General features: G+C 40.4%; 1 protein-coding gene and 1 long non-coding RNA gene across 28 annotated transcripts in view; one reads left to right on the forward strand and one right to left on the reverse strand.

Annotated features, from left to right (window-relative positions):
- Positions 1-2266: 2266 nt before the first annotated feature.
- LOC146759973 (uncharacterized) lies at positions 2267-3740 on the forward strand. Its single transcript, XR_014948890.1, has 2 exons — positions 2267-2344; positions 3096-3740. It is a non-coding gene; the product is annotated as an uncharacterized LOC146759973 (long non-coding RNA).
- Positions 3290-27018, reverse strand: part of LGI1 (leucine rich glioma inactivated 1) — a 31355-nt gene continuing 7626 nt past the window's right edge. For 2 of the 27 annotated variants that reach the window (XM_015867147.2, XM_015867149.3), the window contains 8 exons: positions 15046-15495; positions 14586-14657; positions 10594-10665; positions 10419-10490; positions 6523-6594; positions 5122-5291; positions 4548-4712; positions 3290-4464 (listed from right to left, as the gene is read on the reverse strand). In XM_015867147.2, the coding sequence (XP_015722633.1) occupies positions 3647-4464; positions 4548-4712; positions 5122-5291; positions 6523-6594; positions 10419-10490; positions 10594-10665; positions 14586-14657; positions 15046-15236 (1632 nt within the window). In that variant the 5' untranslated portion in view covers positions 15237-15495 and the 3' untranslated portion in view covers positions 3290-3646. The other 25 variants (XM_085555178.1, XM_085555180.1, XM_085555168.1 and 22 more) reach the window with 22 other exon arrangements.

The raw sequence follows: 27018 nt of genomic DNA on the forward strand, positions 1-27018 counted from the left end.
GAGGTGCCAAGAGCAAAAGGCTGTGCCACAAGTAGAGGTCACAGATGTGGGGCAATACGTCTTTTGCTGCATGTCACAAGAATGGGGTGATTACCTCAGTGGGATTCCCTCCCCACCGAGAGGGAATGCATTGTGTCTTCAATGGTAAGGAAAATATTTCCTTGAAATGGAAGAACTAGGAGCAGTTATAATTAAAATTATATGCTGCAGAGATTACCCAACACTACAGTTTGTCACCGTTTCTCTTTGTTCACCTTAGTGAATGCAGGGGGGAGAGTGCATGTTGTAATGTGTTTTTTAATGTGAAATAAGTAGAAATGCAGACCTGCAAGTCCTAGACATTACAACAGACAAAAAAAAAAAAAAAAAAAAAAAAAGCTGTGTGTACTACTAAGTGTAGTATCAGATATTCTGAATGTATTTTAGACATCTCTCTCAGAGCAGAGGAGTGTATGTCTTTATACTTGTGCTCCTTTAAAGTTATAGTCAAGTGACTGAGGAATACAATACAATTTCATTAACAGTTGTTCCTTGGATATGATCATGACTTAGCAGAATTAAGGATCAGCAGCATCCATTATCAACCTTTAATATTGTCTTCTGTAGTACTATTAGTACTTGGCATACTCAGTCACAAACAGAACAGTGAGGAACGTTAGCAAATCCGTTACAACCACAGAAGACAACCAGGCAGCCACAGGTAACACCCTGTGCTCTAAGAAAGGGATTTGTTTTAAAACAGTGTTTTAAAGAAGGGTAAGTATATATATGATAAAAAGTCCTATTTAAGGTTTTTGCTTGGGACACCCACTGATTACCAGTAGGAATTCTAAGCACAGAGCCAGGGGTATGGCCTTATGTTCAGAGATGTTAAACTGTCCAGGCTATGAAGCTGGGAAGACACAGCATAGAGAACCACCTAATGAGCCTTTACACTCTTCCACATTAAGGATTAACTACCATAAGTCCTGTTCTAAAAATACCCCAACTCTTTTTGTGGTGCAATGAAATGCAATACTTGCACAATACTAAACCAGCTGTAGTCCCTGTGAGACTCCAGCTGACATAAACAGCCTGTACAGAGTGATTTTCAGAAGAGAATAGATTTAGACTTAGCATTATACAGGGATTAATTTACCTTCCAAAAATGACATAAACATTAAGGACTTTCTGAATTATTAGCACTTGACCACAGGTAAAATTTTGTGAAGGAACATCCAAACTGATAACACAGTTGCATACTTCAGATAAATCTGGTATCATCCTGTACAACTCCATGGATGGGTTCCCTTGCATCTTGAAGGTAAAATGCTAGGGGCTCATACTCCTGCAGGATTTTCAGCTCTTCCTTTAAGCCCAGGAATAACAGTGAATTCCCATAAATCCATCCTAGAGATTCATAAAAGGTTAAATTGGGAAAACAACTACAGCAATGCTATCACACAGGGCTTTTATCTGGTTGTCTCTGAAGTATAATTCCAGGAAATGACCTTCTGTAGCAGGACTGTGAGGCAACACGTGAGGCATAGGGCTCAAACGATGTTTGTAAGTAAATGCTGGTAGCAGATCAGCAGGGCTATCTGAATCCACCAAAACTCAACCAGACATCCACAATATGGGAAAGATGTATACAGCTGTTATTTTTACAACTGGATAGAGAATGCATGTAGGCAAGTATAATGGGAGAAATCAGAACAAAGTCAGTGAACATGGTTCAGTGGGTTCTTGAGGAAAAGACCAAAACAAAAGACAAAATGAAGAAGAGAACACTTCATGGTTTTCTGGTGGACTGTAGATCATCCTTTTGCTGTGCAAGGTAGATTAAAGAAGAGATGGACAAGCTGAGCTTGCAATCACCATTGTGCAGCTGACATTCACAAGTAATAAGAGAGATCATCTGGATTGATCTGGGGCTGGAAATCACAGTCATATGAAAGCTAAAAACTTGAAAACTGTCCAGCGATGCGTTATCAGGATGGATTTTGGAAATGCTATGTACTAATAAAAAACTTGGTGGTGCTTATAACTGTGCAACATTAAATCTTTCTAGTCACAGTTTATATGCAGTGGGTGATTTTAAGCCAAATACTGACCAGAGCATAAGCAGCTATGGATAAAAAGGCATAAAAAATAGCTTATTAGAGTAGCGTTGTTCACATATGAATTTTTCTTTTCTAATAACACTGAATGCAAAAAGATATTCTTTATCATAGAAGTCCACTGTTTAGAATTGGCATCTTACATATTATGTGTCTTTTTTGTCCACAGCACTAGCAGGTGCTCATAGCAGCACCATCAGCAAAGGAAAAGCTACTGAAGCTGAAATGGCCATTTTGGAGTCTTTGTGAGTACAGGGAGCCTGCTGGCTCACCAGATCAGCTTATGTCACTATCTGACATGCATAGTATAAATCTTATTTGCCAATCAGTGTCTAGAAATGCTACAAAGATAAATAAACATACACATTTTAATGTATATTTTAAAGATGGCACTGAAGCATAAGGCTCAATAACTTCAAGTGAAGTGCAAAAGTAGCTAAAATGAATTTGCACTCTCTTCCTGAGCTGCACCAAATGATCTTCAGCAGCAAGTGCTGATTTCTCACAGGTGATGCGCTGGGTGCATGTAAACAAAAGACTATTTAAACTTTAAGAGTGATGGATTTTCATGCCAAACTTAGACACGGTGTAACTTAACAGACAGGTAGTTTCCCTGGAGATGCAGATGTTACACTAATGGAGTTTCTTTCGCCACATTCAAAATTCCCCAAACTGGAATTTTAGGAATTTTTCGCATACCTCTTAACAAACACCTTCACTTTCCGCACCCTCATTTGGAATAAAGAAGAAAATCAGTGAAGCTTAAATAATTGTGATTGCAACTGAAAGACTTGACAAGGATACACAGAATTCGTGCAAGTGATGTGTCACAGCTCAGATACAGAAATGATGCTACCTGTGCTTTTAGCTTTCAGAATAATGACAACCCAAGTGTCACTGCAGAGATACATACTGTGCTACTTCAGTGTGAGGTGGAGAAAGAAAGATCTTTAGATCTGATTTTATTCTATTAACTTCTCTGTATTTTTTTAACAGGTAATTTTTAACAGGATTGAAGTTCCATGCTGCATTTGCATCAAAACCTTCTGATTATACGTAAAACCCACCTGATATTCAATTCTGTGCATCTTCCATGCAGTACAACTCAGCACTGGGCAATACACCTTCTCCACTTTATCTCATATGTGTATAATATATACACAAAGAAAAAGTATCACCTGGAAATAATATTTGGAATGTGAAAGACACAAAATGTAAACATTTTATTTGGCAGTTGTTTCAAACAGGTGAATAAATAAATGGAAAAGTACATCTTAATATTCTTTATAGCAACAGATGCAGTTGCACACATATTTACATACCGTGGATGCAAAGAACAGTTAATTTAATTTCTTTTTGTTAAAAAATGCAACTTCCAACATCACTAGACTTGACAATTAAAGATGAAGATACTAGTAATACTTTGTTCTAGCAATCTCAACTTTTAAAGGCATTCATTTGGAAGTAAGATAAGAGAGTCATCATGCATTTAGTTCATTTTGTCCACTTACGGTAGAAAGTCTGATGTAATCTCAGATTTATGAGTGTCATGCGCTTAAGTCAACTCTGACATGTTTATAAATCAGTGTAGTTCCCTTAAAACTGGAAGCAAAGAGAAAATCTCGTTTATCGATGGAGACATGTATGAAAGATCTTGGAGCCTGTATATTTAATTCTTGAAACTTGACAAATTTTGCTTTCTCGGCATCCCAGTAATAGACTTGAGTGAAAGAATAATCACTTCCAAGAATGGCATATTGATAATTACGTATCTGAAGCGGCTGGAATACCATTGACCCTCGAGATGGCATTCTTTGTAAATCCAGAAATGCTGAACCACCCCATTTCATTACTTTAGAGTCCCCAATAAATCTTGTTAAACAAATGTATACATCCTCTTTCACTCTGAAATGTTTCACCGCATATGCATCTTCCATATCCTGGATATCAAAACGCTTAACAAATTCATTTGTTCCTTTGTTCCATTGATATATTACAGGTCTTTGGGAACTACTTGACAGAATTAAATGTGGTTTGCCGGCTATTTCAAGAAACTCCACATCAGTATCTCTGTACCAGGCATGCAGAGACTGATGGGAATAAAATCCATTCCCATTCCATTTGTAAACAGTGGTGAAACCAGCTTTTGAACTGTCTGCAACAACAAAATACCAGTCTTCAGCAATCCTGAAAGTTTCAATGTCATTGGGTTTTCTGATTTTAAGAATTTCAATATCTTGAATTTTTATGAACTTATTAGCAAAAATATCTCTTTTATATATGTGGGAGCCTCCAAACAGCTGTGCGACAATGACATACAGCTGACTCTCAATAACTATAGGTTTACACACAACAGTTGAAGTACCTACAAAAAGAAAAGACAGGGTTAGCATCACTTTTGGTTTTGGATCAGCTGCTGCAGTGTTATTTGGCAAGCAATGCTCATACCTGTAATGTTGTCATAATTCCTGAACATCACTTCTACATGGTCCCATTCAAGAAAGATGCATTTTCCAGTGAAAGGCTGTGCAATAACCACATGTTCGTCATTCATGTATGAGAAGGTATCTACTGACAGAGACTGATATGGCAGGGATTGAAAAACTTCAAATTCTGCAAAAGCGCACAAAGCATAGGAAAATTACAGAGATGTGTTCCATACTGCAATGATAGAACATCTGCTTACCAGGTAACACTCTATTACAAATTACAGTATTTAATCACTAGTCCAATTTTCCTGATGATAAAGGAGCACTGTAATCTGTTTTTCAATATTTCTCAATTAAAAAAGTGCTATTTTGTGCCCTGGTTCTTCATAACCTTCATGTTAAAGTCTGAGTAGAAGCTGCAACGTCAGTCCCAAATCCTGAGTGCTTCTCTTGTCAGACTTGCACCTGCATAGAATTCATAGTGATTTTAGTGAAACTTCCAGCCAGCATGTAGACTTCCTGCAAAATGGACCCTACAATAAAAAAGATACAGCTTTGACTTTACCAAAGGTATATAATTTGAAGGACATTACCTGTAATAATGCAATCAAATTCTTTTGAGGAGAGGCTATTGATTTTGCGCTTCTTGTATTCTGGTGGGCTTTCACAATAAATGTCTTCAACAGTTGCATTGGTGCTGCCCAGCCACTCCACTAACCATTTCAGTTTGCAGTCACAATTAAATGCATTGCCTCTAAGATCTCTACAACAAATAAATCATGCATTGGAAATAAATAGTCAGCTGCTGTTTTCCTCTTTGCATGACAACAACAAGCTGGGCTCCTGTTAAATATGTGCTTTCTTGTTTATTCTCAGTTGATGGCTTCCTGGATTATTTTTTCCTGACCCACAGTTAAATCCACATATCAGAACATGCACAGATTTAATTCTATTAAGGAGAGTTTAACTTGATAATCAGTAGGAAGTTTTTGTTGATTTCCTCAATTCTGGAGTTTCATGAAGGCCTACCAAACTGACTGCCCCATGTTTGGGGATGCTGTTTCTTGGGATTACCCTTTCTCAGTATGAACATTCTGGATAAAACAGAAATTAATGTACCCTGATGGTCAGCCAGCCAGTATTTGCCGTCTCCTTTGGATGTACTCATTTAGGGGTTTAGGAGATACAAGCAAAGGAGTTCAGTCTTTTACAGCTGCCATTGGTCAGATTTCAGAAAGTATGGGCAGGAATGTGTAAGTGCCAGGACCAGACTGTGTCACCAGCTGGCCACAGCCAGTCATGCCAAGCAGTGATGCAGGACACACTGACCATCTCTACAACCTGCTACTGCCGCTATGAATCCAGCTTGCCTTAATTGTGCCAGGAGCAGAGCGCATGTTCTGCTGTCCTTATCCCAAATCAGGTGAACCACGATTTGGGATGTTGTGAACAGAACATGCTCCAGTGAAGCAACTATAGGGTTCATTCTTTTATCTATATTTTGTATTTTTATTGGTATTTAAGCTGTATATTTGAACAAATTCGTGTTTTGCTTTTGTTTGCAGTTAAATTTAGCATGAAATATGGCACTTACTCAGACACTTATGCTTTTGTGATAAAAGACGGCTTTCCCAGAACTTATTTGGACATAGATATATCACTTCCATTAAGTCTCTTCCACCCTCCCCTCACATCATGTTCTCTCATGCATCCCTTAGGACATTTCCTTCTTATTCACCGACTTAATGAGCATGCAGATCTCTTACACAACTACAAACAATATCACTTATCTTCACAACTAGTCAAATATTCCAAACTAAAACAACTGATCAATAACACCAACCAAATGTCAAGCCTACCCATACTGTACATTCTCTACCCAGTAATAAGATTCCATTACTGGCTATTGGTTTGAATGGATACTCAGAATGTCCTCTAAAAACATCTCTTTATATTTTTAGTACAATTAATAGATTAATTAATTGCTTTCTTACACATTTGTTAAAGAATCCAAGCCTTTGAATATGTCTTTTGGAAGCGATTGGAGATTATTATTTGCGAGACTCCTGTAAAAGAAGATACTTCAGTATCAGTGCTAGCTCATGAAATTAGACATTTATTTTTGCAAGGATTAATACTGTGCTGGTTGTTTATTTGTTTTTGTGCATTTTTTTTCCCTTAAGATAAAGAACCCTACTATTCTCCAGCATTTATTTCTACAAGACTGCTCTTAAGAATAGCTCTTTTACTTTGTGACTCTTTCCTCCACTAAAACCCCCTGCCTCCTCCTGCTTTCTGACTCTTCAGCATTCACAGTGCTTCACTTAGCAGGGTAAAAAGTGGAGTCACCTCTGGTGTTTTGCCAACGCCATTATTTTAAAACAATTAGTCATGATTGGACCTACTAATGTTTTCCTTAGGAGATACCAATACATTCTGTTCATATTACTGCAACCTCCCACTTTCTTGTCTCTCTTCTGGAAGTTAAATCTTAACGTCAGATTTCATTGTACTGGATTTAGGCTTAGCTTATAATTTTTTGGAAAGATGCAGTGATAGACAAGAAATTGCTGATCAACATGAATGTCTTTCCCAAAATAGGTGTATGTAAGTATGTGTGTGTGAGACCAGCAAGTATTCTAGCTAGTAAGGTGAGGAGGAAACGTGAGCAGCCTTTAAAGAAGGACTGTATTACATTTCAGATGGAAAAATCTCTGTAAGTCCACCAAAGGTCTGTGTTCTCCTGAATGTTACTGAGGGCACAACAGGAAAAGAATAATGCAATACTGTACAGCTCATGTCTCTTTTGATTAACATAATTATTCTCTTACATGAATAAATGAAAATTGAAAGAAATCATTCTAATCTAATATCCCAGTTAGAATGTGTAGCTAGTGACTCTTAGAACCTTTTCTACTTTTACTTATATATACAAAAATTATTTATTAACTACAGTTTCTTTTGCCAGGCAAAGATATTTAGGCACATGTTTGAACTGAAGAACAGGCCCAGACATACTGGGTCAACTGCCTCATTAAAAACAGAATTCTTACCCCTATCAGGATAGTAAATATGGGATGCCATTAGTCCCTTCTAGTTTCCCAACTCTCAAAGCAGATCTGATTGCAGCACTTTGGTGTATGGATCATGTGCTTCCTTTGTGCTTAATTTTACACTCAGGAGCAATTCTTCCAAAGTCAGGTAACTCATGTGGATAAAGCTAAGTTGACTTGCAAGAAAATGCCCTATATTTTCTTTATGACTTGGATTATATCAAACCAAAGGGGACAATGCCCTTGGAAATAACAGAGGCTCACTGCTGCCATGGGAATATGACTAACAGAAACATTTATACAGGGTTTATGCATTTGCCAATTTTTGGATGAAAACTTTGCATTTTATATTCCACTGTTAAAAAGCATGGCTGTATGTTACAAAACACTGACTGGCCTAGATGCTGCTGTACCTGATATTTGCTTTGTAATAAGAAAGTAAGGGTTGAATCAAACATGCAGTTATACTCAAGGACAGATATTCACAATTCTGAAAGAAAGGCAACCAAAATGATACATGGAATATAGAAATATATATAGAAATTATTTCCCTGTCCTAAATGTAAGGTTTTAATGTTGAGTTAGTAAATTAGTCAAAAGACACAATTGTGTTTTCTTTTCCTCAGTCCACCCTAAGCAGAAAATGAAATGTGTTGCATAACAAATAGTAAATGGCTCTATTTTACAATAAGGACACTCTGTAATTATCAAAGATAATTGCATAATAAAAATACAAATGTTTGGATAGCTTACTGCATTGCAAAACTTATATTGTAAAAAGGAAATGAACAGAATAAACAGAACAAAGTTGATATTCTTCTCTAACTCCATGGAACTAATTTCTGTGCTCATTTACTGTGTTTCTTTTTATTATACTTTATGTATCACAAACACTCTCCTGTTTCTTAAATGAGAAATGCCTCAGGATGCTAAATGATTATTCTTAATATGTAAGTACAGTTTCCCCCAAAGGGTGGGGAGTAGGTCCACAAACAGATTAAACTTTCACATTCCGTTGTTAATGGAGCTGCCTTTGTGATTATTTTCTGCAAAATCCTCATTGTCTTGATGAATAGCTCTCCATGTGCAATAGCAGCATGCTGCACAAATCTGTGTTCCAAAAATGTGTGTGCAACCACACGTAAACCACAGTGGCTCCTCGAGTGTGGTTCTATCTTTTGGATATGTTTTTCCCTTATGAAAGTGTTGGAGTGTCCCCTGAAATCAACATCACAGTCAAGACAAGATGTTACTCTTGGACTGCACACTCTGTGGAGAAGAAATTGCCTTATTCTATGTTGGAAAAGCAATTTTCTCACAGGCAGTAGCAGCTACTAAATAAGTAAATGAATATAATAAATAATGTACTGGAACCATTTGTGAATATAAAGCTATTCATGTGCATAAATATTTCGAAGATAGAGTCCCACTTACCAGCCATATCCTATTATCTGCCTTTTTAATGATACTACAATTACTCCTGTACCTCTAATATGGATTCTTATAGGATGTGCACAGCCTGCTTATATACCTCTGTTGTCTCCCCTTCCTCAGACCTAGAGCCATTCTGTAAGTAACTTCATGCACATGAGCAGTCACAGTTTGAGGCAGCTGTTACTCTCGTCTATGCTGACCAAAAAGGAAATGTTTTATGGTACATTCACTATGTGGTAAAGGGTTTGATGAATTGCAATTAAACCATTATGTTTATGCATTAACTATTTAAGACTGAACCTCTGCTTTCTCCTATGTCTAAATATATAAAAGAAAAAGTTAAATGATCCTCTTTCAAAGCCCTCCTTGAGGTTATTGTGCTAGGGCCAAGAGGTCAGAATCCACGCCCCTGCCTGTGACAAGCACCCCAAGATAAATGCTGCAGAATGCAAATGCTCAGAGCTGTGTATCAATCCATGTCAGGCACACCCCACACGTTTTAGCCTCCTTCTCTTTAAGCATCTTTGTGATGTTTTCTTACGATAAGAATTGTATTTGCAAAAACAGAAGTGTTGCTAATGCATAAACTTGATGTCAGATAGAAATCAAAAGCCTGTGTAAAGACCATCTTGATAGATGAGAGCATGAGGCTGCTACCTTTGTGTTTGTAGTTAAGTGTATTTGTTGCCAGTGTGCCTTTCACCTCCTGAGCACAGTGTGAGCCACACTTCTGTGGGTGCCAGCACCCAGGGGGCAGAGTCTGCCCACAGTGGTGAGGCAGCCCAATGACAGGCCCTGGTGTTGGTGCTCAGGAGTGTGACAGACCCCAATCATGGGCTGCTTGGTGTTCAGCAGGGGACAGGGTGCAGTGCAGGTTTGTAGCTGGTTCTGCTCAAAAGTAAGGGCAGATCCTCCCTACAGCTCAGTGGGTGGATGGCCATAATATTGCCTTGGACCCAGGCCAGATTGGTGCATGGGAAGAGGTCTGCCTCTGTCCTGCTGGCTTGCACCACCATGGCACCTTGGTGCCAATCGCTGCCTTCAAGTCACAAACTGGGCCTCCTTCTCCTACCTCACCTCACCAGAAACCAGCTGCCCAGACCCACCCTGCTCCTCCTCCTGTGCCTCCTGGCTCATCTGGAAACCCTCAGTGCCCTGAGTAGAGCAGGAAAGGAAGCTGCCAACACACACACTGCTCGGAGGCTGTTGGGGTCCCAGCCATCTATACAGCCATGGTTTATAGTCTTTGGTGGAAACACAAAGATTAGCATTCTAATCCAAACAACAGTAGTACTGCTTAAACAAATGTGACTAGCTATATATACAAATGCTATACTAAACAACACAGTGGTTCAGATACTATATTAAATATACCAAGGAATATATTCAACCACTTTACTTACAGGTGAATTAAAGATTTCAGTCCTCTGAAAGTATTTCTTGAAATTGACTTAATGCTGTTGTTCTCTATGAACCTGTAACGGGTCGTAAAGTCATTCTGGTCAAAGCAGTGCCTGGAATGTGGAAGCCCACCCACTCTATTCAATAATGCCAGGAAAAATAATCTTATCCACTCACAAATATTCTAGATGAGGAAGGCCCATGAAAGCGTCATCGCTAATAACATCAAAAGTGTTGGACGTAAACAACCTGTATGAAGAAATGTAAAACAAATAACCATTAGGTTATTAGCACCTTTAGAAAATGGTTCAGCAATCCACAGAATCATTAAGTTTGGGAAAGACTACTAAGATCATTTGGTTCAACAGATCCATAGCAGGCCAGGCTTCCACTGATGGTTTGCCTGTGTAAGCACTACAGGATCACAAGGCTAAAGCACACTGCTGAAACATTGCAGTATTGTCTGGTGCAATGGAAGGACCCAGCAGCTCACTGTCTTGCATACTGGCACTATCTGATAAAATTCCACTGACTTCTGTAGGATGTAAATGTGGGTTTATTATGCCAATAAAACAATGGCATTGTACAAGAGCCACTGAGGACAGTCTCAGACAACAGTGAAGTGTTCAAGTACTGCAGAAGTCCAAATTGTGTTAAATACTTACTTCGGATGACAATGTGAGGAAAAATCTAGTTTACAAGCCAGACATCAGGTTGAATTTACACAGCTGACAGGTAGGAAAAATCCTTAGGTAGGAGTTAAACTTGTGAGCGTGTTTGACCTGAGGGTACTGAGAGTTTCCTGAGAAAAAATGTGAAATTTCTTAGGGTTATTCTAATTCAGTCGGTGTTCAGATCAGAACTACTTTTTTAAGGCCACGCAATACCTGATGGAGATAGCTCTCAGAAGGTGCAAGTATTTTTCATCCATTTAGCAGTAAAAATACTGGCAACACATTTAATTTTATGTAATCCTGTAGCTCTCAAGAGTGGACTAACATTGATTTTTTCCAGCTTTATTTATGATTATTAGCCATGTTTGCATCTGCCCATTTTAATGCAGCACAGAATTGCCACACCCTTACAATGGTGAGGCACTGTCAAATAAGATGAACTTTACTTTTCCTCAGATAAATACTAGTTACACATCTATATTTTAGTTAAGTTGGACCTGATGGATGAATAGACTAACACTATGATATCCTTAGGCATTCCGGAATTCAAGATTTTCAAGTATGAATTAATTCACTGAATGAGTTAATCTCTTCCTTTGTAGTTTGCATTAAGAATAATTTCCAGTTGGTTTGTTTTTCTCGCTAGGCTACTGCAGACTGCACTTTTTTTCCACTTTAAATATGTTCCTATATTTTTACAAAAATATAATCAGGAAATCCTTTCTGTTAGTGACAATAGATTCTTCTCCTAGAGAAAATAAGTATTTTTATAAAGTCCACGAACCTGAAGACCAATTTAGTAAATTTGCTATCTAAACTCTGTTTTCTGACATGGTTTCTCTGGGTAATATTTATTTTTCTGCATTCTGCCCTGCTTGTATGCTATGAGAATAGGGTAGTATCTCTTTAAATACTATGGCTGTTGTAGAGATTGCCGGGATCATGGCACAGGTCTAGCAGTTGAGCTCATTTGCCTCACATCTTGTACCTCCCCCCACTGACTGTATCACATTTATCTGATGCACAAGGTGGCTTTGCTTCCACATTCTGACCTCAAGAACCAGCTCTGCTTGATCACCACCAAATTTCTTCTGAGGTGGGGAGAGAAGCAGACAACACTGCATGACAGCTATGGACCCTGTTGTGGGGCAGGAGCTGGGCTGCTGGCAAGTATGAATCCTATCACAATGATTTACCTCCCTTCTCTCCATGCACTTCTATGTCATCCATTTATAAGGGCACCCCATGCACATTGCCTGGTAGGCACAGCTACAAGTGCTGGAGATGAGAGCCTGGAGATGCCCCCTATTTTTGGGGAATGCTTTTGCTGGCACTTCACTCATCTCTGTAGTTGCTGCACATTTTTGTTGCCACACGAAGAGCACAGAACATACCATTGTGCACCATTCAAGACAAAAAGCTCTCCCACCCTGGGACTGCTGTGCAGTGTTTAGTACATTAAGACCATGATTTTTCCAGAGACCACTACCATTACTACAGTAAGAACAGTAGTAAAGAATAATAGAAGCAGACATATTCCACACTCAGAAATGTGTGACTGGCATACTGGAGAGACTATTATGTAAAAGTATGTGCAGGCTGCTAAATCTTGCCGCTGGCTAAATTAAACCTACCAATACAGCTATAATCACACCAAGCTAAAGCTTCCTTTAATTAACCATAGTTTTCCATATTCTTATTTGTGTTACTCTATATTCTGCCAAATGTGGAAGTTTTTCCTTCCCACATAGAAACTGGAGTGTTGGCACCACAGACAGAGCCCTGCTCCTGCCTTCCCGAAGATGGCAAGCAGCTCAGCTCCCATGTCAGAGTTACACCTGGACAAGCAGTCAGCATTTTTAGAACTGCTAGGTAGCAGAAGTAATCTGTGGATAGCTTGCACCATTCTAACAGATCACTTGTCAAAGCCCATAAGGAAACAAAAACTGCTGTTCTGGGAGTGCAGCTTTTGTTGCAGTGTTATTAACAGCGGCTGAGAACATGTATTCCAGCGAAGCCTAAGGCAGACCTTGCAAATTATTTCCACTACCAAAATGCCAAAAGCCATTGTCGGAGACCACAACCCTCGGGCACTACAATGACTCAAAACCACCAGAATGTGTCTGTCCTGCTCCACCCTGCCCATCCCCGGCTGCCTGGCAGCAGATTGCTGAGTGTAGGTGGCATATCGTAGCCAGGAGAGACGATGATGATGTCCTACTCGCTCTTCAAATACAAGCTCCACCAATGCTTCTTTTTTTCTTTCCTTTGAAAGGCCCCTTGCAGACAGTGTGTGAAATCTGTCCCTTTTGTGATCAGTGACCACCTGGGAAAATATTCTCAGGAATAAAGCGCAACAGAAAAGCATTTAGGTTTCCATAGTAACTGCATTTACCTATTTACCCTGTATCCAAAATTGTACAGTATGTCTGCACCTCCTTATCAGCTCCACTTGAGGTAGCAGAGTACAGCTAGGGTCAGGGCTTCAGCTATCAGTGCACCAACACTTTAACGAGACAGTGCTAGGGCTCCAATCCATCAACATGACACTTCTGACCACATCTAGCCTGCACTCCAAGTCAGCCCGGGACAGATGTCTAATTTTGATTTTGATCACATCAGGCTGACTTTCTCACCAGATTTCTGAGACCAGCCTGGATGTGTTTCATGCTGGTGGCACATCCACTATAAACAGTTCACAGTAGAGGTTACACCCCCTCTACCTTTGTATAGCTGGCAGTTATGTAATCGTATGCCCATATTTCTAGGAAAGCCTGTGAACCTGTAAAAAACCTATATAGAAACACAGCTGATTTTTAAATGCCCCAAAGCACTCTCTTTCTATGTATCACAGTCTTTGATTTTAAAATAACTGCTTTTTTTGGTGTGTTTTGTTTTGTTTTGTTTTTTAATTAGAAGAAAATTTTCATTACTTTTGCACATTTTCAAAAAACATGAAATCGTAAATATGGCCAAGGCGAGACACTAGCAAGGCAAAACTCCCACTGAAGTGACTAAACTTCCACAGAAGTCAGTGGCAATTTTACATGGAAAAGGAGTCCAGGACCTGTCCCACAGAACATAACGGCCTGGGGGGCTCTGAGAGTTGAAAGTTGCAAATGAGAAGCTTTATACTGTGATCAGGCCCCAGGGCTGCAGGAGAGAATCAGGATCAGTTGTTGCAATGCTCAAATCCCCACTGTAATATTAATTAAACTCCTATAAAGATAGCACACGTTCTGTCCCCAAAAGCTCCAGAATGCAATCATTCAAAGTAGCACCGACAACAGAAATCCCTGCAAAACACCAAGTACGTGGACTTTGAAAAAATTAAACATGCACTTTCTTTCACATTACTAAAAAGTCTCAGTTTCTGTCATCTAACGAGCCTTGTCTTCCTATTTCCCATCAAAATAATATTAAGAACCTTATTACGTTATTTATGGATTCATATACATTTCATAACAAAAATTGTATCATATAAATATTTCTCACAGAAGCTGCAGAGATGGTGTGAGCAAAAAACTCCCTTCTGGGATTTTAGTAAAAGCAGATCTCACAAAGGATCTGGAAAGAAGAAAAAAACAACCTTATATTAATGAAGTCTCACATATGCATGGTTATAACACCAATCTGGTCATCACAGAGAAATGTATTTATGCAAGTACTGAAAATATATATATAAATATATTTTAAATAAAAATGTTACAGGTTTCCTGCAGCATAGAAGCAGGTATGAAATGGTATTCGTGCACAGACACAGACAGACAGACAGATGAAAGAGATGTAAAAAGCAGAATTCAAGAATGCAGCACAATTTTAACACATTAGCTGATGATTCTGAATGCTGGAGGTACTCCCTGCAGCAAGCATCCTTCGGTATGCACTGAAAACACCACACATCCCAGTTCATTTTAAATCATAAATTAAATAACCAAATGCTTACAGCCCTTACAGTGAGATAACATCAGGCGGAACGCTGCGAGGAATAGATCTGGCATTTTCACATAAAGCATTATCTTTGGTACATGTACACCAGGCAGGACATTTTGGCTTCACTGGTTTCTTCCCTTCAGTCAGCAAAAGCACAGATAAAAGGCATAAGAAATAAGCAATTCTTCTAAAGGGTCTGCTGGCATTTCCCATTCTTTTGATCCGCTCTCGTTCCAGCCAGTTGAAAGAATATCCCAAAACATGAACAGGGGTTCTTTATTCAGCCATTGGATGTCTTTCTATAAGTCCAGGTCAATATTTGTCTCTGCTTTCCCAACCCTTTTCTTTCTCTTTCACTCTGTTTCTGTAGACAGAAACCTGCAGCTGATCTGTGTGTTTCCACTCACTCAGGCAACGTACTGCTGAGAGAAGAGACCTGCGAGGTGCTGTAAGATGGGGAAAATCCAACCGGCTGAAGGAAGAAGAAAAAAAAAAAAAAAGAAAAAAAAAAAAAAAGAAAGACTTGCATCACCACAAAAACACTGAGCACAACACAGCATTAGATTGCAAAGTGATGTAACTGAGAAATACACTGCTTTCTGTTTGCACAGGGAGGCCCGCTCCCTGTTGCCAAAAATAGTACAGCATTATGTTTTGCTGGTGGGTGGGTGAGTGGGTGTGGGGTGGAGTATGTGTGTGCGGGGGGGGGGGCATCAGTCATCTCTTACTGGATCCCTACAACCTCAGGAACCTTGAAGAATTTATGCTTCGCATATTGCAAGCAGCAGAACCGAAGGCAGTATTCCCTGGAAAATGGAATCAAGTGAAACCATCAAAAGCATTGCTGCAAAAGCTGATAGATTAATTCTTATCCTTAGCCTTACTGCACATATTTGTACCACTGAAAAGCAAGCTGCCACACATGGAAAATATTACAGTGTATGAGAGAATGCCTACAACTGTTATTCCTAAACAAAATATTTTCGCATGCAAAATAGACCCCAACTGCATTTCTAAGAAAAACGAAGTTTTTATTTGCTACATGTTTCTGAGCTGGCTAAATAAAGGGAATCAAGCATTGTTCAAAACAGGGAGCATTAGTTAAAAGTTCAGGTTAAAAGTTTATTTGCTTGTGACCAGTTTGATCATTTTAGATGAAAAAATATACATATATGTTATTTAAACACTGGTTTCGTTATCACCGAAGTTAAGGAAGGACTTTGTTTGAAAAGTGACAAAATAGGTGCAAATCTTGCTGGTGACAATGAATGCTTCCAATACTGCCTGTATGCTGCAGTTGAAATTAGTGCTAGGTGCAGCAGGAATCCTCTGCAAGAAAGCCCTCATCCCAGAGACTTTACAGTAAACTGTAATAAATATTTTATAGGGAACTTAAGCAGCACCAAAGTGTTATTATATAAAGAATGGCAAGACAAAACTAATGAATGCCAAATAGCTGGAAACCCAAATGGGGTGGTTTTAATTTTTTTCTGATATAGGATTACTATTAGAGGAGTTTGCAAACTTTAATATGTCTTGACATGTCCCCTGTCAGACTGACAGCACTGATTGCACTACACAGAACACAAAGCCTATGAGGGTCAGCCTCGTGGTGCAGAAAGTTTGACACAGTCATGCTCACTATTGGCTCCTTCACTGCTGTCTCTTCACCAGCAGACACCTGTAAGCCAGATCACTCTTTACTACTCGTTATTTCTCTGATTCCTTGTGGCCACCCAGCTCTGTCCCTTTGTTCCTGCTCATGCAGGCCATGAAATCACAAGACCAACAGGCTGTGTCTGTCTTCCTCAGAAATTATTCCAGTGAGTCTTTAGCACATAGCCAGACATTGGTGCCCAGCAGAAATTTCAGATGCTATGGATAGAAAGTGGCAAAGGGACTACAGAACAGCAAGAAATGAGGATGGACAGTAGAACTCAGCACCAATGCCTCCTTGCTGGTGGTGGCTGAAATCTGTTTCCCCACAGTTGAGAGGATGCTCTGGGGACACAGAACTCACAGCAGGTGGGGGGGAGTGCATCCTCTGAGGGAACTGGGATCCTCAGAAACATGCAAAAAGCTTTCAGAGATTCTCCTCCAAAGTCCCCTGCTGGGATATGGCTCCTGTGTCTCAGCACACTCCTCACAGAATCATAGAATCACTAAGGTTGGAAAAGATCACTAAGATCATGTAGTCCAATCTTCAGCCCCCCCACCCCATGCCTAATGATCATGGCCCTCAGTTGCAAACCTTCTCGTTTCTTGAACACCTCCAGGGACAGTGACTTCACCGCCTCCCTGGACAGCCTATGCCAGTGTATCACCACTCTTGCTGAGAAGAAAGTTTTCCTAATATCCATTCTCAGTCTCTCCTGGCACAACTTAAGGCCTTTACTTCTAGGGGAGAAGAAGCCAACCCCAGCCTTACCACAACCCCTTTTCAGAGCCTCTTCTCCAGACTGACTATCCCAGTTCCCTCAGCTGCTCCCCTAAGCCCTGTGCTCCAGACCCTTCACAGCTTCATTGCCCTTTTCTGGATGCTCCAGGGCCTCAGTGTTTTTCTTGCAGACTGAACACTCTATTCGCACCCTCATGCCTGCAGAAGAAAGGACAGCTTACATACGCCTGCTTCCTCAGCTCTGTGGGGTTTTTGTTTGATTGTTTTTGTTTAGTCTTTTTTTTTTTTTTTTTTTTTTTTTTAAAGCTCTGTTTTAATTCAATTGTGGGTCCAAGTTCTTGCTCATAAGAAAATCTCTCATATCAGCAAGTCTCTCCTGAAACAGGATTGACTTCAACAAGGAGTGACACAAAGCTACTTTAATGCTGAGCCCTTCCACCTTCCAATAGAAAATGGTACAGAATTACAGTAACCAAAGCACTAAAATCATTATAAAGCAAATGCTGATACCTTCCCAAGGGTATGAAGGTCTTCTTGTTCTGGAAATGATGCAACTGTACTACTGGGAAGGATGCTAGCTTTGTGGTACTTGCCTGAGCGGGGCATCCCATCCTCTCCTCTGAGATGGTCCGTGGTGCAAAAGCACAAACTTCAGTGAGGTGAGAATGGCAAACCCTCTGACTTCATGCTGAAAGAGGGCTGCTGCTGTTTGCTTACTTGTTTGCTTCTGGCAAAGCTACCCATTGCCATGGCAATAGTTGGCCATTGATGGCAAAACCCCATGCTGCATTTTCTTAAGCTCATTCACTGAAGTCCACCATCAATTACTTAGGCATTTCTTTTTAGTTTATACTCCAACCACATTGTGACCCTTTTTCTGTAACAAAAGGACATTCTGCAGCAGAGCCGTAACCTGACTCCAGTTTCATCTGTGCAGAGAACTGCCTGGAAGTTCACTTTCTATTCCAAATTACATGCCAAAACAACTGCTTTTTCTTCCCCCAAATTGCAAATATAATGAGTATTTCTAACAGCTCTGTCAAAAGAGAGGAATAAATCATATTTTCCAGAGTCCTTTATAGTCAGGCTGACTTTCTTGCCTGTTGTAAAATCAGAGAATCATAGAATCATTAAGGTTGGAAAAGACCGGTAAGATTGCCTAGTCCAACTGTCCACCCACCACCAATATTGCCCACTAAGCTATGTCTATAAGCACCACATCTCCACATTTCTTAAACATACCCAAGGATGGTGACTTCACCACCTCCCAGGGCAATCTGCTCCAGTCTTTTGGAGAAGACATTTTTCCTAATATCCAGTTCAAAACCCAATTGGTTGGTTGCTGTCTGCTTCCCACCACTCCAGCATCAGGCTCACCCCTTAGCCCTGCTGTCACAACTTGTATGACAGTTAATGTATCCCTATGTCTGCTGCAGGGCCTTCATGGATCCTTCAAGTATTGATTCAGTGCCGTGCAAGTCAAAATCTATGCATTTTTTGTCTCAGTCAAGGTCCAGCAGGAGGAACAAGGGAGGCCTGGCTTGTTGCTAGGTGTGCTTTCCATGACTTGGCAATGTTGAAACAGAAAAATCTTCACCTTGCAGCACAACAGAGCTGCTTGCTGGCAGACATGCTCCCATATGGGCAGCAATAAGCCTGCATGGCACTGCTGGCTGTTGTTATTCTCTCTGACTCGCCTTTGGTACTGCACTAATGCCACACCAACGCTAGGAGCCTGTGTTTTCAAGAGAAGCCATGCCAACCCCCAGCTCTCCCAGCGGGGCTTTGCCAAGCCCAAACCAGGCCATGTTCACTCTGTACTCGCTCTGCCGCTGCCGGGTGGCTCTGTAGCCTGGCAACACGCGCCTGCAGGCTCGGCCCCAGAGCCCCCCGCTCCCTCACCCGCTTCCCCTTTCTCTCTGCTGCTTTATTTTTGCTCAAGCAGGTCTGAGAGGAAGCCTCAAAAACAAAAAGCTGTGGAACGAGGCCAGGCTGCTCCTTGGAGACACGGACCTGCTTTTCTTTCGCCTTGCGTGCAGGATCTCTTTAATTTTTGTCCTCTTTTTGTGTTGTTTTTTTTTCTTTTCTTTTTTTTTGTTAGCCATTCATCTTTGCATTATGCTGGGCTGGTTTTAGTATTTCCTGTACTTTATTAATGTGCTATGTTATTTCTCCTCTTAAATTTTGGCTAAATCTAAGTAATTCCTAGGGAATCGTTATTTTCCACATATTCATGCTATATGGTAGGAATCAAATTGAATATTTCCTATATATCCTATGGCTCATTTCCTACAGATATCCTAATTGTTTTTTTTCATAATACCAATACTGGACAGCAATCAACCAGCTAAGAACAAGTTTGGTGAAGGTAAACAATGTTCAGAATTAAAGATACTTTTGCTAGTTGTCACTGGAGCTGTTCACCACCTGGTATTCCTTGTGCTCCTTGATCAGACTTAGCACAACTTCTGTAGCTTGGCTGCCAGTGCAAACATACCCATTTATTGTTATTATTGACTTTTCAGCAAGTATTCTTGACTATCTGGTTACAGTGCAAACAGTGCTATGAGTAAACCTGTTTGCTATGATTTTTGAGGAAAGCAAACACAAAAGGGCAGAATATAGAGCCAAAAATTATTTTTAACATATTTAATTTCTCTATGAGGGATTAAGTCTGCTCCACTGGCTATATTTGCATATTCACATTGGCCCAATATGTTTTCATTGCCAACATACGGCAAAATTTTAGTAAGCTTCCTGTGGTTTCATGCTGAAACCACATATTTTTGCCTTTGCATATACATATATTGTTAAAATTATCCTTTATTTCATCCAATTTTTAGAAAATTTTGTGCCTTTTCCATGCTTGTTATGTGCTGCCTCCACATATAGGGGCCTAATCCAAAATCCACTGATGGTAATGGAAAGAGTTAGTGAACTCTACTGTGCTCACTGTGAACCATGTAATGTTTTACTGCAGAGATGCACAAGAGTCAGAATCACATCCCAGTGTTCGAGAGTCTCCCATGAGCAGATCATTGTGCTCACTGTGATACCACTGTGCTTGAAGCAGAAGGATTTGAGGCCAGACTCCTACAGACATCTCATGATTGGAGTCCTTGCTCTCCCAGTGCCATTCCTTTCAATAAACTAAACAAAGTCTTCTGAATTCCAAGTAGTTCTGAAAATACCACACTTCCTGGCAGGTCTGGCTCCAACAGGCATTGCCAGGAAGAGACCTTCTACAAGTTAGGTGCAACAGAACTCAACACAGTATAGCACAGAATAGCTGGCGAGTTAGCTCAGTGCTGCCTAAAACATCCTATTTGGAAAGTTCTTTTAATTTGCTCTTCCCTTTCCTGTCTATACATGTCTGTATTGAGGATATCCTCCTTTACTAAGCAACAGGAGTTTCAGTAAAAGTGGAACAGTCAGGTCCGTCCCTGTGTCAAAAGGCTGAGAAAACAGCTACTGTAAGTCCTGCCAACTTGAGGGGAATGAAAAATGCAGAGGGCAACCTCCAGTCCCTTGCAGGAGGTGGCCAGTTCCCAGTTCACTGCAGAGTTAAGAACAAGCATCTCTGAGGAGAGCCAGGCCTCAGCCCTCCAGCCAAAAACCAAAAGCATATGATGCTGCAGGATTCCCACTCCACTGGGTGCATCCTCATCAGTGTTCAGTGGCTCTGTGACTACTCACTGCTTAGGTGGACCAGAATTTGACCGATGGCAAGAAGTTTGTCACAAGAGAAGTATTGCTACCTGACCCACCGTATTAAAGGCTAAGCTAGATTCCAGATGACTTTTAAACCAGTAACACAGAATTGTAAGTACACAGGCCACAGTCTTTGAACAGCTGATATTGATGATACTGCTAATGTTAAGTGTGTTTAAATGTTATTCTGGATGACTGCTCACACAGGTCTGAATATCTTCCAGGGTAGCAAAATAACTGCCACAGCTCAGTACCTTTATTTTATGTAAGTAGGAAAAAAAGAACAATATAAACAAACTGAAAAAAATCCAGTAACAGTCCTTCAGGTCAGACAGGGACATAACCCCCATTATCCATGGGTTGGTCCTTCTCTGTCAGAAAGACCCTACAAACCTTACTGACTCTTTTAAGTTTTTCACCCTTCACTTCCAGTTCCCTCAGTGTCTGTCCAATCCTGGTCCTCTGCATGGGACTCTACAAACCCCCGGCATTCCTCAGCTCTTCTCCAGCCTTTTGTCACTCAGTACAGTACAGTTGCTTTCACAGGATTTGTAAAGGACCAGGAGCTCTGTAACAAAGTAGCGTGCTCTGCAACACACAATCCCACAGCACAGAGCTAACTGTTCTCTTGAAACTAGTCACTTTCCTCCACATCTAAAACAGTAATTCCTACTTTATCTCTATTGTCCACATTTTGCCTTGAAAATGCTGAATATGTAGAAATAGGGGAGAAAATATTAACAACAACCATATAAGCTAAAAAGCTTGAGAGCACAATTTGAATGTATGTATCTGTGCTATCTTCAGGGTTCACAGTAGGACCTGAGACCAAACATAATATAGAGAGAAGGACTAAGAAATAAAGCAATAAAAAAGTACACCAGATTTTTGCATTCTGCAGAAATCTGCACTTTCTACATTTAATCTTTAAAAAGAACTTTCAAGAAGATCTGTCATTAACTAATTTATACCTCGGGAAGTTCAACGCCTCTCATGGGCAAGCTTGGAAAGGGAGGCACTTGCCAGCTAGACAAAACGCCTACCAAGGGGGAGGGAACAGGCATGAGACTCATTGCCTAGCATGTGCCCTGCTGTAGGACTGATGTGCCCTTTACATGAACCCCTCCGAGAGGAAAAGTCATGCTCAAATATGCAAGCTGCCATGCATTCCCCTGATCAGATACCAAAGCGTGATACTACTGATAAAAACTACAGTTAATTTTTAATGGTCTCATGACTTTTTCAAGGAAATGACCTGGTGATATTAAGAATGTAGTTCTGTGCAGTGAGTTCAGTAATGGGATGGTTTCTCTCTTCCCAGCTCTTCCATGGCCTCTCAGTACTGCTGCCATCCACAAATTACTACCAGTGTTTATCTCTAGTGTGTTCTCCAACTGGATCAGTTAAATGATCTGGTAAAAGAGAAAAAAGCAAACAAAACCCTGAGCAAAACTAAATCCTTCCAAAACAAAACAGGAAATGACAGAACCAGAACAAGCAGCTGAGGACAGGAGTGGGGAAGAAATATTGGCTTTGCTGCTAGAGAAGAGGAGCAGGGAGCTGCAGATTTAGGCAGCTTCATACTACATCTCATCATCTCCAAGTACAAGTTACCACCAAACATGCAACCCCACCTTCCATATGTCACTGGACTCCTCTTGAGCAGCCACTTGGTGCCACTGGGAGCTGCCCAAGCTCTCCTGATGTGATGAATGCACTGCTCCAGGTTCTCCCTGCCCTAGGCTGCAGGCTCTTGGGCTCTCTCCACTGCAGCTTACCTCTCTGCTCTGGGCTGGTAACCTCTGTGAAACTTTCCAGTCTCCCTCTGGACAATGCATCAGTTTTCCAAGGAAACAAGAGGCTCTATGAATTTACTCCGGTTACTGCTCCATAGAATTTTTTCTAAAGATGATTTTTAATCTACAACTTCTCCCATCACAAGCAGCAGTCAATAGTAGCTCCTACACTGGTTGTTGCCTGCTGAGAGGCATCCATGGACCATACCTTGATTTTGCAGCCCTGAAACTTGTAGTGAAATACAGAGAAAATAGCTAAAAACATTTAAATGAACCATAGGATGGAATAGGTGACAAACTATCTCACTCCAGACAGAACGGGATAAAATAGGAACCTCACAAAATGCCCCAGTATTCAGACAGTATTGTTTAAAAGACAACATCCAACTGGAATAGAAACCCTTGAGAGGTGTATCCAAACAGACACTGGGAAAGAACTGCACTCTGCCAGCCCCTTTGCACTATTCATGAACTTAGCACTTCTCCCTAGGAGGTATCTTTCATGCCTACACTGAGAATGCAGAGCGATAGAAAATCCAGCCCAGTAAGAACCCTGTATCCGAAACACAATGTCCCAGATTTTCTAGCATGAGCAAGTGCTTTCTGCAGACCCAAAACAACATACCACTGTCACTGCAGCTAAATGCCATTTAATTGGCAGCTAGAAAAGCCTATAATACATTTCTTCATGGAAAAATGTTTGAGCTCCTCCAGTCTGCCAAAATGCTAATTAAAAACAGACGGCATATTATAAAATCCTTTCCCTGACCTGTGCTATCTAGCACTGCCCTTCTGTACTTTTTTCATGGCATTGAGTCCTTGCAGAATTATTCTAATCTTTATAAACTTGTATTTAATTTTCCTCGTCATTTTGTAGGCAGACAAAAAAAGAATAACTGAAATGTTGTTTATTTAAATGTACATTGAGAAATTATTTGTTACATTGCAGTTAAATGGCTTTTGAGGAGAGATTCTTTAGCCATTAAAAACAGGAGGTTTTTAAGTCCTGAATAATTCACAGTGGAAGAAATCTTAGCCCTACTGAAGTCACTCGTATAGTTCAAGTCAAAGCCTTACTGGAGTACCACTAACATAATGAATTGCACCATGAGAAAGATGTGCTTCATCAAACACATACTATTGCTTTATAGTTGCTAATCAAAATGCTTGAGAAAGCAAGGATTTCAACCATCGCTGGAACATCTAGAGTGTTTCTTGCTGATAGCTCCACAAGTGTGTTTTATTTAAGTTTTTATTGTTTTTAACACTTCAAAATTTCTAAAAAAGCAACTCATTCCCTTAGGAGCTAATCCCTTTTACTTCAAGTGTTAGACCTGTCTGACAACCTCTCTTACCCTACCGTATGGTGGGCACATTGTCATAGCATACAGCCTAGCACCAGTCCTTCTCCAAACAGGGCAAACCACCCAGCTGAGCACCCTGTCCCTTCTGCTAATGAACTTCATTCTCCAGCAGAGGGGACATTGAAGGGCTGGAGGAGCCCTGTTTTTCTCTGTTTGTTTGTATGGCAGCGTGATTTTTCCGCAGTGCACTTCAAGGAAGAATTTTCTCTTTTGGCTGCCTGGCTCTCATTCTGCAGTCGGACTGCATCACCAACAGAACGCTGTTATCTATGAACTGGCTGCAATTTTCAATGTAATTTTTAGCTCTCCAGCAACAGAGGAATACATCTTAGTTATAACTGCTCAGAAGAGAAAAGATTTTCTCTACTTTGTGTATAATACTAAAGATATTCAGATTTTGAAGTTACAGTGCTTCTTACATACCACCCTTCCAAGACAAAAATCCAAATGCCACATAGCTGACTTTCTTTTAGACACCAGTCACTGTCAGGCATCTGCAAGCTTCCACTGTTGCTGCCCTTTTGGTTTCGGCAAAGAGTCATTAAAACTGGAGGGTTTAATTCCCAGTCTCAATATAATACATCAGGAAGAAGTAATAAGCTCCTTTATGAAGCAATATAGCTCCCCAGTCAAAGAAATGGCACGCACAACTGATTAAACAAAGGCACACTGGGTTTTTTCCTAAGCATTTTTTTAAGTAAATGGATGAATGTGGGAGAAAGAAAAGGACAAGAAAATAGGACTGGGAATTCAGAGACAACAGCAGAAATATCATAGGAGAGATCTTGGTCCTCAGGCATCAGGAAGGGGGTCCTGAGAAAAGTCTCCGGAGAGCTCCTTGAAGCAAGTATTGGCAGAACAGAGCTTGGAGCTGCACACAGCCTCCTGCTGCTTAATTTGCTCTTTGCTCAGGGCAACAAACGCTATGCATTCTCTGCAAATAACGACTGAATCAAAGATACCTGCTGCCATTAACAATTTTCTTCCTAAAAAGAAAAATCTGAAAGACTGACATTTTAGGTAAGTGCTGAGGTCAGAAGTAGTAATAATGCTCTGCTGCACATTTCTGACACTTTTGCCTCCCCTTGGGGGAAGGCAGAGCTGCCTTCATATAACTGTTATATATATTAAGATCTCTCTCTAGAGAGCAAGCAAGCTCTTCTATAAATAGCTTCTATTCACAGGCGAGCACCACAACCACTTATTCATTCTTTTCATGCTTTACCTGCTGTTTTCAAGGCTGCCCTGGTGCTAAAAATAGCCTCATGTATTAGCAGAGGGTTGCTATAGATTCTGAGTGGGCGATGCTGGGAAGCGGCTCCATCGCTCTGCTGAGGACAGGGAGGGCCCACATGGCCGCAGCTCTCAGTGCCATGCTGTGTCTGCCACCTGGGCTCTGCTGCCCTTCCACACTGACACCCAGCTCCAATATTTATGCTGTTCTAAGGCTGCACTGAACTGCATATTGGAAATGCAAATCACGGATGTGGCATGAGTGAAAGGTTTTGTTTTTCAAACTGTGCTGTTAGATCACTCACTGCAATGAAAGACAGTGAGGCCCTGGAAGGTGTCCAGGAAATGACAGTGAAGATATGAAGGGTCTGGAGCACAGGTCTTTTGGGGAGCGGCTGAGGTGGGCGTAGACCTCCCAGATAACAGCAACAGAATGAAAGGAAATGGCCTCAAGTTGTACCAAGGGATGCTCAGGTTGGACCTTAGGGAATATTTCTTCTCAGAAGGAATGGTGGTGCACTGGCACAGAATGCCCAGGGACGTGGTGGAGTCACCATCCCTGGAGGTGTTCAAGAACCATGGAGGTGTGGCACTGAGGGATTTTTTCCAACCCTAATGATTCTATGATCACAATACCACAGTCCCTTCATATATTAACAGCACATTAGCTTCTTTTTAAACTGGAAAACAACTTCATATTTTGTTGGAAGGGCATATTTTTTTCTGCAAGCAGTGATGTTTCCAAGTCAGAAAATATCAAAATGCTTTGCTGGTTGTTCTTACTACAGAGCTGAAAGGATGACAATTCATCAGCTATTTGATTACCTTCAAGACAGCAATGAAGCCACATCAAAACACTGTACAACATACCGCTGTCTTGGACTGCTGGCAGTTTGTCCTCTGGTAACGCTGACAAAGCTAATGTTAATTCTGGAAGCCATCTCTCTGTCTACAATTTAATGGATAATGCAAATGAAAAATTGCTTAGACGTAACTTTCCAGCTCATATATTGCATAAAACAGCAAAGTGCGCTATAGGTAAATTCAATTGGATTGCTAAGGTTATGAAACTTAAGTTTTCAAAATTCATCTGACAGAAAGTTTTGGAATTATGGGAAGGATGTTGTTTTATCAAATGAAAAGTTGAAGCTTGACAGAAAACTATTCGAAAAATAGTCTCTGTGCTTCAGTATTGGGAACTGAATTTAATGCTTAATCTCCAAACACAATTTTCCTAGGTTTTAAAACTTTTGTATGGACTATGCCCATATCAAACTAAAATGAGGTATTCAAAATATTTCTCTTTCTCTTTTGTTCATCGACTCAGATCACGAAAACCTGCCAAATACAGACTGAGGTTCAAGTGAAAGCTGGTTGTATGTGGAAAGAGTAAAACGAGACTAAAATGAGATTTCAAAATGTATTTAAATTGATCTTTATACAACTTTAAATAATACACTCCATCTTTTAACAACAGTATATTCGAGGATGGT

Source organism: Coturnix japonica, chromosome 8 (genome assembly GCF_054131305.1).
Source record: "Coturnix japonica strain WE chromosome 8, WE-NBRP24, whole genome shotgun sequence".
NCBI classification, from domain to species: Eukaryota; Metazoa; Chordata; class Aves; order Galliformes; family Phasianidae; genus Coturnix; species Coturnix japonica.